Consider the following 13,222-nt stretch of genomic DNA (forward strand, 5'->3'; position numbering starts at 1 on the left):
TGGACCATTAAGAACCTGTAACTACCGTGAACACATCCACCAAAGGGATGTGGTGGATGTGGAAGCAGAATCGAGGACTCGGCTTCACTCCCTGCTTGGCTACAAGTATCTCTGGCAGTTCGGCTTGTATAGGGATCTAGATGAAGTAAAGTGTAAAGTGTGTGGACATAGGCAGGGACACACACTCGAACACTATATCTTGGATTGTAGTAAAATTTAGCCTTTTAGAGATAAATCTAAGCTCACTGTACCCACATTTTGCTTCCAGTAGATGAACGACATATGAGATTCAGAAACAAGTAGTGTATTGTGAGGACTAATAATAATCAGAAGCTCCCCTATGACTCTGTAATATCCCCATTGGCCAAACTATTATGTATTAGCGATAAGACCTACCATTAATGTATGATGACTTACTGTAAATATGTAGCTCTTGTAATAGCACTTTCTCTGTAACTAGCTGACATTGTATCTACAAGGTGTGAAGGATTGAAGAAATTGTTTATGTAATAATCTAAGATGAGGTCTGATAAAGACCTTTTGTGCCCTCTGTAATGCTTTTGCGCTACCGCTCACAGGATGAGTATGGGGTGCACAATAAACTAGCCGCCTTCGGCGGCAACAATCAATCAAATCCCTGCACAGGATAGAAACGGTTGTTTCCGGATAGAAAAGTTTCGTTTCATCTGATGCCTCTGTCCACCAAGCAATACGATCGATACCTGAGAGTAAGGCACTGGTTGTGGGCTACCACCCTGAGGAAAGTGAACAGAAGAAAATCCCATAGGAAAGCCTATGGGGAGTTCGATAGGCCTATGTTTAGGCTTTCTATCCTTGACAACGGGAATTATATGTGATAAGAAAATCCAGAAAATGTTAAGCCACATATATACTTAGACACATTGTTCACCAGTCTTTTGTCTGTGGATACGTCTCTATATGATACAGAAATACATATTATTTCAAAAGATTGTTTCAAATATTACAAAATACATGACACTTTAAACTACACTTCATTATAGTCTTCCAGGACAACCGTAGAGTTGTTTAATCTGCAAGTTAGCTCTTACAACACCAGCACATAATGTAAGTTATTAACTAAACCAGCAATCACATGGAATTGATAAATTAGCATAATAATCGCTTATAACGCATCAGGTTATAGATATAGAGTATTTGAAGTAAATTTAAAATATTTAAAAGATAAAAGTAAAATAAATAAACACAATATCCAACTATTAATTAATCTAAGATTAACCCAAATCATAGTAAAATTAGGAACTAGTGGCATAGCCTAATTCAGCAAATGTCTTGTAACCTCCTTCCCTTGATAACACTTAACATTATATCTCTCAAGCTGACTTTGACAGGTCAAAAAATATTTAATACAACACACGTGAATATAAAGCCAGCATCAAGTAAAGTATTCCAACATAGCCTTACGTCTCCAAAGCATATTTATCCTTAAGTCCACTCCACTTATAAAGCTCAGTAGTACCAAGATTCTGGCGGCTTCGAGGAGTCGATACTAGTGGCATCGAGGTCGTCTTCGTCATAGAGAGGTGTGTCAGGTTGGTCTGCTGTGATTGGGAGGTCATAGGGCAAGATGTCGGTCAGCAGACTCGACTCCTGCTTCTCGTCACCCTGAGACTCCTGTTCCCCCACGCCAGGCGGCAGATCACTGGGCATCACGTCACACAGCAGCTCCGTCATCTACGAGACAAAGTCATTCAAATTAAATGGCTGAATTACATCATCTGCGACGTCAGATGTATTACGACGTCATTTGCATCAACAAAGAACATTACACAATGTTCTAAGTATTGTACATGTATGATAGAATACTTAGGGGCTACAATCATTTTTCCCCAAGAGCATAACACTTATATGCTGTGTTTACAATATTAACCTGCAATGTTACATAATATTCTTGTACTGTGATTTGTAGATTTGTACTCACTGGATTTGTGCGCCCCTTAAAGGACTTGAAGTAGAGGTGGGTAGAAATAGCCTAAGCTACTCTACCCCATTGAGATTTACTTTATTGTCTCAATAAATGTACTTCAGCTTGAATTACACAATGCAACAACAACGTGATGCATTTGTAAGACAATTTTGAGGCCGTGCAATGGTATCATGGCCTCGAGAGTCCAAGGGTGCGGGTTCGATCCCACTGTACGGCCACAATATTTGTTCACAATGCGATTAGTGCAGCATAACAACAATAGGAAAAAAAACTTTATTATAGATTTATTACTAATGTATAAGCTCTGACACAAATACATTACACACTACTAATGAATCCCATTGCAATCCTTGTGGTGTTTTTTGTTATCCTAATGTCATAATTTCTTAAAAATATTGTAATTAGGAAATACATAACTATTTATTGTATTAGCGAGCTGTAATAGGGTGAGGTTTTCACGTAAGACTCATCACAAGGAGGAGGAAGGTCTGGATACGTCTCAGCAAAGCTCTAGATTGTTTCTGCCAGATGTTTTGTGTTATGTTGCTGGTTTAACTTCGTGAATTGGATCTATGAGGAGAAAGGGCGCCTAGCACCAGTAAACGCCCAAATATGAGAAAAACTAACAGAGAAAGCCTCGCAATGTGCAGTGCTCAATACAACTTACTTTAACGTTCCTTTCCAAAAACTTGAACAACTCGAAGTCGTGGTCTTCTTCACCAAAGGGATCGAGGAGAGAGTCGGCGACATTGAGCCAACCAATGTAGAAGAAGAGCTCAAGGAGCCCGAAGACCGGCACGTAGTAGTCAAGCGTATGGCCGGGATAACCCATGTTGGGGTCCAGGAACTGCTCCGCAATCAGGGAGAACCCGAAGTAAATATACACTGTTACATTCACCACCTGCATCAACAAAATGTATCGGAGTGTAAGGGATCTGCTGCTTTTATATGTCACTATAGGTAGGGTACTATAGACGGTGCTTGGGTCGTTCCGATCTATTTCTGTCTGTTGCCATTGTCACATTATCTCTGTTTCTGTCTTTATGTCTCTCTACCTCACTTTCTGTCTCTGTTCCTATATATCTGTCTGTCTATCGCTGCCTGTCTCACAATGCCTGTGTTTCTATCTCTTTGTCTGTCTACCTTTCTCTGTATCTATCTGCCTGTGTCTGTATCTGTCTATCCTCTCTGTATGTCTGTCTGTGTTTCTCTCTCATTGATAAAAAAGCCCAGCGTTTTATCACCAAATATTTTTAATATGTATCATTACCCATTTTCAAAACAAGAAACTTTTGATATTACTTGTCTGAAATATATTAGACTTTCATCATTGGGAAAGTGTACCCAAATCAATTATAATGATTTATGTTGTCCACAACTGATTTCGATATCAAGATATTGAGATATCCTGGTTGGCTTCATCCACACACTGTCAGCCTCACCTGGGTATAGTTAAGAGGAATGTTGTTGCCGTAATAACCAAGTAGAGTTCCGCACTTCACTCTGATACCGAGTATTTCGGCAACGATAGCTTTGAGAGCAAGATCGGATTCTATGTGTCCGCCCTCTCTGGCTTGGGCTAGAATCTTGCACGCCCACATGGAGGGTAACCAGGCCTTGTGTTGGTCCGTCTGCTCTTCCAGCTTCTTTATTGTATTTATCTCCTTCTCTATGATGTAACCTGTAAGAGAAACTTATCAATATTTATCTAAAACATCATCTAGTAGTAGAAATTTTTACTATCCTCTTCTTATTCCTATTACTATCTCCTCATTCGGTGCTTATAATACGAGCTGCCTCGTATGGGCCAATAGGGCCCTCTGCAATTCTTATTCCTACTACTTTCTCCTCTACTACACTTTGCTCCTCACCTATCTCTAGCCTATTTATTGCCTGCATCTACTTCCTCTTCACAATCGACTTGAGAATGGTCCAGGACGGACCGAAACGTCGTCGTCCCTTCACCTTCTAGTGTGTGGTCTGGTCTACTTACTTTAGCCACGTTATTGTGGCTCATCGCCTGCATAGAAATTTTTATTTTTACCGCAGAGATCTAATTAATGGCCATATAATAATATGGTTATATACATCAGGCCACACAAAATATAAAACAGGCATGAAAATAATCACCGATGGTAAAGTAATCACTGGTAAAATTACAATTCTGTTCAGTTACCTTCGTGACGATAACATTGCCAAGAATTACAAAAACAATCACTTGTACTATTTTTCTCCTACATAACAAGGGATTAATTTATTGAAAAACTTATATCCCAGGTTATTGACCATTCAAAGTTTACCCTTATCAGTCTTGTCTTTACGAAGGTATAGACAAGTTGGTCTTTATTGTTTGTTGATAAACATTAGGTCAACTTTGAGGTCATCCTACCATCGGGTGTAGCCTATGCTATGAGATAGCATGACCAGGGGCCAGATTCACGAAGCAGTTACGCAAGCACTTACGAACCTGTACATCTTTTCTCAAACTTTGGGGGCTTTGCTTACAAAAAATTAAACAATTAATGAACTCTGAAGCACCAGGAGGCTGTTTATAACATAACGACAGTTGATTGAAAAGTTTTCAAACTTGTAAACTCTTTAATAAATGTAACCAAAGCCGTCAAAGATTGAAGAAAGCTGTACACGTTTGTAAGTACTTGCGTAACTGTTTTGCGAATCTTGCCCCAGGACAACGTAGCGCCCCTCGCCAGAGCAACACAAATGCATGTTAACACTTTGTTTTAACATAGCTGTGTTCTTTTTCTCATATATAACAACCCCTTAGACCTATTACATATGATTTTTAATTCATCTTACAATCACTGCTGCTCATGTATAGCAAGAGCAACACAGGGTCCAAGATGATCCGCTGTGGCATTCCAATTGTCCCAAGACTGTCCCTGTGGCACCCCACTTGTCTCAAGACTGTGGCACTCCACTTGTCTCAAGATTGGGACACTCCACTTGCACCATGACTGGCCCATTGTGGCACTACACTTGACTGTTACTTGTGGTACTTTAATTGGCCCAAGACTGACCCCTGTGACACTCCACTATTATGTCTTGCTGTTTCAATACATTTACATTCAGGATAAAATCTTTGCGTGCAGATAACCAATTTTCTATTCATAACACATTCATCTATGGCATATTTTTAACCCTAACACTGTTCATAAATCTGTGTATCTATGTATTTACGTATGTAGCTTAGCCTAACATTTTAATTAAAAGCACTACGATCACCTTCTGTGCTTGATTGGTCAATAAATCCCTGAACTGTATATTTGACAAATCTCTCACCTTGTCCATGGAGGACAGAACAAAATGTATTTATGCTGGTTAGCACTGTAAATGTGTGGCCACGTCTGTGGTAGAAAATAATAATAAACCATGTACCTTCACGCAGGAGGTCTTCGGCAGTGTTTAGTGTTTCCTTGACGGCCGGGCAGATGGTGGCGAAGGTGATGGCGATGCTCAGGTTGACATAGCGCAGGGCAGTGACTCTAATTGTCCTCGCTTCCTCGCTCTGCAACACCGAACTCATAATAACTATCTACGGGCTCACCATAGCCCGTGTTACTTGGAACTTTTTGTTCCAGGTAGCGAATCTTTAACAACAACAACAAACCGAACTCATATTTGGTAACGTGCTACGTTATAAAAATATATCAACTTTGTTCCAGTCTTCATCAATGAGCTGCTGAATGAGGCATCATTCACTACTTAGAGTCTGTAGCAGGATATATTGTTTGGATAATCAATGGGGCAGCATTGTGGCATGACAGCATTGTACGGTTAATATTTATTTAAAGCCAATATCATTCAGAAGGAATCCAAACCCAATGTTACTTAGCAAAACAAATGGACCCACATAGTCTTAAGAATAATGCTTTCCCAATAAGAGCTTAGACTTACTAAAAGGGGGCAGTGAGAAAATAAGTGAAACATCTGACCTAGAGTGGTTGTGTTGAATATAAGCAACCAATAACATGAAGGTAGCGCTAACCATAGCCCGGCCTGCTTGCCCCGCTCCTGTGCCAGGTAAGTCCACCACGGGCTCACCATAGCCCGTGCTACTTGCCACGCTCCTGTGCCAGGTAAGTCCACCACGGGCTCACCATAGCCCGTGCTACTTGCCCCGCTCCTGTGCCAGGTAAGTCCACTACGGGCTCACCATAGCCCATGCTACTTGGAACTTGTTCCGAGTAGCTGAATCTAAAACAACAATAAAATGAAGGTAGTGGCAAAGACTGACCGTGCCATGGACGTTGGTGGAGGCCAGGATAGCAGCGTTGTCAGGCCAGGGCATGTTCCTGAAGATATCCAACCAGCGGTTGACCACCAGACCCACGTAAAACCCCAACACGAAGGAGATGGGAATGACACTCCCGAAGCTTGAGAGCCTCAACACCACCTTCTCAAATATTCTGTAAGCAGAAGGTAGTTTAAGACATTTGAAGAAACAGCTGCATGATGATAACCTGATTGTTTCCTCTTGGTTCGCTAAGGCATAGAAATACCCGGGCAAGCAATAATTACAGTCCACATAGAGTGCGGTCTGTAATTATTGTATAGTATACATGTTTGTGCTGTTATGTATAGATATAGGTGTTCTATGGATACATGAGGCTGGGACACACGTTTTAGATGGACAGGCGATATATTGTTTGTAGAATTTTTGTTAAATATGGGAAGAAATTTATGATAAGTTTTTTGAGTTTTGTTAATGTAATAAACGTATTTTTCCTGGTTAGAAAATTAATGAACATTTAAATTTGCAGGTTATATAGAAAATAAAATGATGCAGTAATTTGACGTTGGAATTCAGATAATGAAGACTTGTAAATTTCATATTAGACTCCGAACGTTTTTTGTCTCACTGTCCTCTTTTATATCATTATATGATATATCAGAACAGGCGGCTGTTGAGGGGCCCCAGCTTTAATGTAGTTAAAAAATGTTATCATGTATTACAGCACCTCCTGCAGAGAGGCTAGAAGAGTTCTGGCAAGAGCATATTGTTGGATCATGCAATAAATTATCTTCCCACGAGGAGCAAGTTCTTTCCCTTTTGCCTGGAAGTCTGACTTTGATCCTAGTATAACTGGTGTTTCATCTGTACAAACACCAAAGACGCTTTTTTCCACTCCAGTCATTCAGTCTGAGAAAAGGTGCATATCTTCTCTATAATATCTTCAGCATTTGTAGTGGTTTAAAATGCACTACAAAACAAGAATTCTTCTTTGATGCCATGTGAACAAAGATACTTCATGAAGACAAGCAATGAGAATATAAACTTTCATCCGCTGATTCATCAACTTGAGGTGAGAATAATGGAGAAGCTTTGATTTCACCCGAATCCTGATCTTCAACGTCTATACACATATCTGAAATTTGCCTATGAATAGCGTTATTTGACACACATATTTGGCGCATCTCCTCGCTAGATTCCTCAAAAATTAACTTTATATTCAACATGCAACTTTTATAAACAATCGTGTGATGCTTTTTTTTTGTTTGGCAATTTCCAAAGCGACTTCATAAAATGTCTGCATTGCTGCTATGGCCAGTTGCCTAAAACTCTCTGTAGGATCAAACCATAACGTTTAGACCAGTCTCATGGCCCCAAAAGAACTCGAAATCCTTCTTAATATGTTGTGGATGCTTTATGACTTCTTAATGCCAGTGGTGATAACTGTGCTGGAGCCAAGTTTCAGATAGTCACCTGAATAATAAATCCTTTTCGCCATGTGAATGAATTTCTGAAAATATCAATTATTGGAATAAAAAACAATACACGAATAAAATGCACAGCATGAAGATTACACAACCCACTTTCTAATGCACGATAATTCATTGGTATACTGGTACTAAATTATAAAATTATATATATATTTCTTTTTTCAGGGGAACAACAAGAGACAGATGTAGAGGAAGACCCGGGGTGGACTGGGTCAATAGCTAAAATTTAAAATTTTTTGAATCAGTCTAATTTTAAAAGTTTTTTGGAAAAGTCCATCTTTTCGGTAGCTTAACTATTGTTTTACAGTTTATGATAGGTATAAAAAGTTTATTATTGTACTTAAAAATTGTTGAACTAAAAATTAGTAAAACTTAAATTTTCTCAGATATATATTTTTTGTAAAACTTCAAGAAATTTAAAAAATGTTAATTTACTCATGAAATATTTATTCATGCTAATTTTTATTTCAATTTAAATACACAGATACAAATAAGTTTTACGAATAAATAAAAAGTTTACTTAGCACTGCAAAAAATTAAAAGGTTCCCTTTACTGCCAAATTATAACATGACTGACCTTCAGGGATAAGGTAAGGTATATATATATATATATATATATATATATATATATATATATATATATATATATATATATATATATATATATATATATATATATATATACATATATATATATATATATATATACATATATAATTGAATTGCTTTATACATATAGAACAACACTCGTCCCATCTTCCCTATATTTGATGATAGACAAATATGCAGTTAATTTTTCTAACGGAAAATTTTGTTGAAATATGTTCTACATTATTTTCCTATAAATGTTTAATATAAAGTGTCTTTGCATAACCTCAGTGAAAAATCATACTAGATAACTAGACATACCAGTAGCAAATTTAAGATTTTCGCAGGTGTGAAAATTTGGAAACATTGCCTAATCAGGATACTGATCAATTACTTATTCTCAATGATTGAGATATACTGAGAAGTTCAGGTCAGAACTCCAACGAGAACCACTTCGACCCACTGGTTCCCAAACGGGCTACTCAGAGGAAGCAGGGATGGCGCCGCTGTGATGCAACCTGCTCTCACACAAGACAGCACATATATGACTTATTGCTTATAGTCAGTATTTCGCTTATAAATAAGTAAATATGTGACATATTCCAAGCTATATTTTTTTCAAGGCACTAACTTTTCCTTTCAGTTTTATTAAACAATACAGATTTTATACAAAATTTGACAATATCCTGAGTTACTTTACAATTTGTTTAAATATTTTAGTTTTGTATTATTATTTTTATAAAACTGTAATATCAATATAGGTATAGGTTCAGTACTAATTGTAATATTTTAACATACTAAGAAGGTTAGGTTAGGTTGTGGTTTCCTATTCAGCTTTTCAAGGTAAATTCAAATATTCATAATAAATTAGTATGTCACATATGCACTTATTCATAAGTCAAATATTGACTATAAGCAAGTGCGAGACCGGGTTGATGTACTCGACACTAAAAACATAATAAACATGCACTTGGTGGTGAATAAAACTAGCCGGTTCCAGTTACTGGCCCCAGGCCTGACTCCCAATACAAGCATATAAACCAGGGTGATTGGGAGTCTGCCATACTTGCCTGCGATGACAGTCTGGGAGGGCGAAGCGGTAAACGAAGGATATAATGAGATAGAGGAGGAGGTAGACCAGCATATTCCGCCATACAGTCTTGTATACGCTCCCTCGCCACCTGTAACACCAAAATCATTAGCATCCTTCTCCCATAAGAGATGTTATTCAATACGATTGTACATTGACATTAATATAACTGCACACAGAAATCACAATAGCGTGATGCATCAAGCGAACAAATCCACAAGGGCCGTGACAGGCCGAGGTTCGAATCCTCGTCACGGCCCTTGTGGATTTGTTCATTAATATAACTGGTGCCGATCCAACTCACTTGATAAGAAGCTTAAAGTTGGCCCACTCGCTGTTCCGGGAGAGCTGGTCAACATACTGAACGGTCATGGCTGGGGACGATGGTGGTGGAGGCTCCTAACTATTCTTCAGAACAGCTCGTGAAGCCAAGATTTGTTGCTATACGCGCACCACAAGTTGTGTAGAGGTTTTCGAATAAAGAAAAATCCAATTGTAGTGGCGTTGACCAGCTGTGTTGCTGGTGAAGGGTCCCTGTAGAGGACGACTATGGTAGTTATAGACCACTGTTGCCAGGAACAGAGTAGCTTGCTACTCAGGAATAAGCAGCCATTACGACGTGTAGACATCTGCCAAGTCACTTAACTTTTTAATTTCTAAATTCTTATTTATGCTTGTCATTTAATTCCATAGAACTCCAGACATTTTGACCGATGCTTATTTTACAAGGCAGATGCAAACCCTAGCTCTCCATCCTCTCCTGCCCCTCGTGAAGAAGCTACAATGGAGAGGTTAAGGAGGATGGGTTCGGAGTCCAGTATTCTTAGCCGTTTACCCCTGGGAACACCTGCCCCAAACAGCGCTGTTGATGTTTGACGATGTTAATACCTGGTTACCTGGTTGATGGGGTTCTGGGAGTTCTTCTACTCCCCAAGCCCGGCCCGAGGCCAGGCTCGACTTGTGAGAGTTTGGTCCACCAGGCTGTTGCTTGGAGCGGCCCGGCGATCAGCTCACGGCGATCAGCTCACCACATGCCTACGAACAAGTTATTTCTCTTTAGGAAGCGTATAAATATTTTAAAATTACTTAACAAGTCAACAACAGTGAGTGATAGTACAAGTGTGTTTATGGAAAATGTTTATGGATTGAAATGTGTTCAGGATCTCGTATCTTCATGAAATAAAACTCTCGAAAGATATATTTGAATAGATTTCAAAACTAATATACATTTTATAAAGATGTAGTAGGAAATCACAAGAAATACAGAATTGCAATGATTATACTTTTCTGTATCCCCCTCACTATGTAAATGATATATACTTACCTTTAACCTGCACTGTATGTAAATGCAACCCATCGTCCTGTTTAGGTAGTACTTATAATAATGATGAGGGAGATTGTATATATACCGACGTACAGCGAAATTACAAAGTAGAAATCTGGGGCCGGATTCACGAAGCAGCTACACAAGTACTTACGAACGTGTACATCTTTCCTTAATCTTTGACGGCTTTGGTTACATTCATTAAACAGGTTACAGGCATGAAAACTTTCCAATCAACTGTTGTTGTTGTTATAAACAGCCTCCTGGTGCTTCGGAGCTCATTAACTGTTTAATAATTGTAAACAAAGCCGCCAAAGATTGAGAAAAGATGTACAGGTTCGTAAGTGCTTGCGTAACTGCTTTGTGAATCTGGCCCCTGAACTACTGAGTTGGACCAATCGGAAAACTATTTCTTACTTGTGTTGCTTTGACAAAATAAACTAACCTAATCTAACCTTCTAGGCCTAATACACCTTATATGAGGCCTAATATAGTACATGTGTGTGCTATACTAGGCCTAGGAATATTTAAGTTTGCTTTTTAGCTTCATTTATTTTAAAAGAATTCCTTACTAGTCAGTATACTACTATCTAAAAGCTAAGTACGTACGAAATCGTGACTACTGATGATCGTCACAATAGGTATGCTCTAAACAGGAGGATGAGTTGTTATACTTACCTTTAACCCTCACTATATAAATGATATATACTTAGGGTTAACCCCCATTTTGTGTAAATGATATATATTTACCCTGAACCCCACTGTCTGTAAATGATATATATACTTGACCTTTAACCCCCCCATTCTATGAAAATTATATATACTTACCCTTAACCCCCACTGTCTTTAAATGATACATACGTATCCAAAACCCACACTGTGTAAATGATGTGTACTTACACTGAACCACACTGTGTGTGTAAATGATGCATATTTAGTATTAACTCCCACTGTGCGTAAATGATTCATAATTACCCCTAAGCCACACTGTATATTATCTATACTTTTAATCCATGCTGTGTGTGTGTGTATATATATATATATATATATATATATATATATATATATATATATATATATATATATATATATATATATATATATATATATATATATATATATATATATATATATATATATATATATATTTATTTCTCGGATCTTTATCTCATGTGAACTCTGAACTAGGACTTGCATTCCTCACAGGTTCCTTAGTGTTTTGGGGCGCCTCTCAAAATAAGGAGAATTACTCAGGTTAGTTCCTGTTCATTAACAAATTCATTTAAAATCACAATAGACTTAATGTGTTTTGTTACATAGAAAGCGCAATATCTCCTAACTATTTTTGTCTAAAATTACAGCAAATTAAACTCAGGTTATTTTTTTACTAGTGACCTTTCCTTGACTTTTGTCTCCATATTTATTATTTTATTATCTTTTATTATCTTATATTTATTATTCATATTCCCTTTTATTAGTCATATTTATTATCTTCCATTTCCTATGTATCAAATAGTCATATTGGTTGCAAGTTCTGATAAATACCTTATTTAATAATTTTTTCTCTAATTTTTCTGACCCTCAAATGATTGCAGCTGCACTTTATACCTATATTAAATATAGCCTAATATTAAATATATTATAGCATACACTCCGCAAAACATATCAATAAATTTCTATGAACAGACTTCAAAACGTGTTGATCTTGGATAATAGCTCATAGAATGTAAACAGATTAAACATTGAAATCTAGAAATGATATCTGTATTTTACAGATATAGAAATAATATCTGTGTTTTACAGATATAGAAACGATAGCTGTATTTTACAAATATATAAATGATATCTGTATTTTACAGATATAGAAACGATATCTGTATTTTACAAATACATTAAGGTTACACCAGCTAGATCAAGCCAAGTTTACTATGGTTCAACTTAAGATTAATTCTAGTAACAAATCGTTACAACAATGGGAATTAATTTCTTAAGTGCCTTTCCGATCACTGGGCCTGATGAGTGGACATGGCCTCCTGTGTAGACACGTCCTTCATACCATTACGTGGCTATGACCTTCCCGCCACGGCCCACAGTATGCGTGTGGGACCCATTAATGAATTAATAAACTAATTAAGTTCAACTCACGTACAGCCATAAGTCACTTACCTTTGCCGCTGGCTGCTTCGTTCGCGTTCTCTCTCTCTTTGTAACAATCAACTGTGTGAATACACCACATTTTGCTCAGTACCTTATTCTTTCATTTGTATGGCCTTACGAGCTCCTAATTCTCATACAATTCTCGGTTGGAGTTTCTCAGGCACTGAGAATTTGCAAGTGTTGACCCTCCTCCTGTGCAACCTGCGTGCTGTATGACGGATTGCATGATTTAAAGCATATCACAGTCATTGACAACTAAATAATGTAGTTATGTTAATCATCCTCTTTAAAATTCACTAATACTCTGTGTCCGCCCTTACATCACAGTGAATCTTGCTTTCATTGAAAATCCATA

General features: G+C 37.6%; 1 protein-coding gene across 2 annotated transcripts; it reads right to left on the reverse strand.

The window, feature by feature from the left end:
• Nucleotides 1-872: 872 nt before the first annotated feature.
• On the reverse strand, nt 873-13,212 carry LOC123763331 (bestrophin-3). 2 transcript variants are annotated; one of them, XM_069303027.1, is made up of 8 exons: nt 12,877-13,212; nt 9,691-10,421; nt 9,367-9,477; nt 6,222-6,393; nt 5,363-5,492; nt 3,409-3,647; nt 2,634-2,813; nt 873-1,713 (listed from the first exon to the last, which is right to left on the reverse strand). In XM_069303027.1, the coding sequence occupies exons 2-8, from the start codon at nt 9,756-9,758 to the stop codon at nt 1,489-1,491; spliced, it is 1,125 nt and encodes a 374-aa protein (XP_069159128.1). In that variant the 5' UTR covers nt 9,759-10,421; nt 12,877-13,212; the 3' UTR covers nt 873-1,488. The 2 variants fall into 2 exon arrangements, with proteins under 2 accessions (XP_069159128.1, XP_045606439.2); XM_045750483.2 differs by having other exon boundaries at nt 2,634-2,867; nt 12,877-13,209.
• Between the last annotated feature and the right edge of the window lie 10 nt (nt 13,213-13,222).

The sequence above is a fragment of the Procambarus clarkii genome, chromosome 49, assembly GCF_040958095.1.
Source record: "Procambarus clarkii isolate CNS0578487 chromosome 49, FALCON_Pclarkii_2.0, whole genome shotgun sequence".
NCBI lineage: Eukaryota > Metazoa > Arthropoda > Malacostraca > Decapoda > Cambaridae > Procambarus > Procambarus clarkii.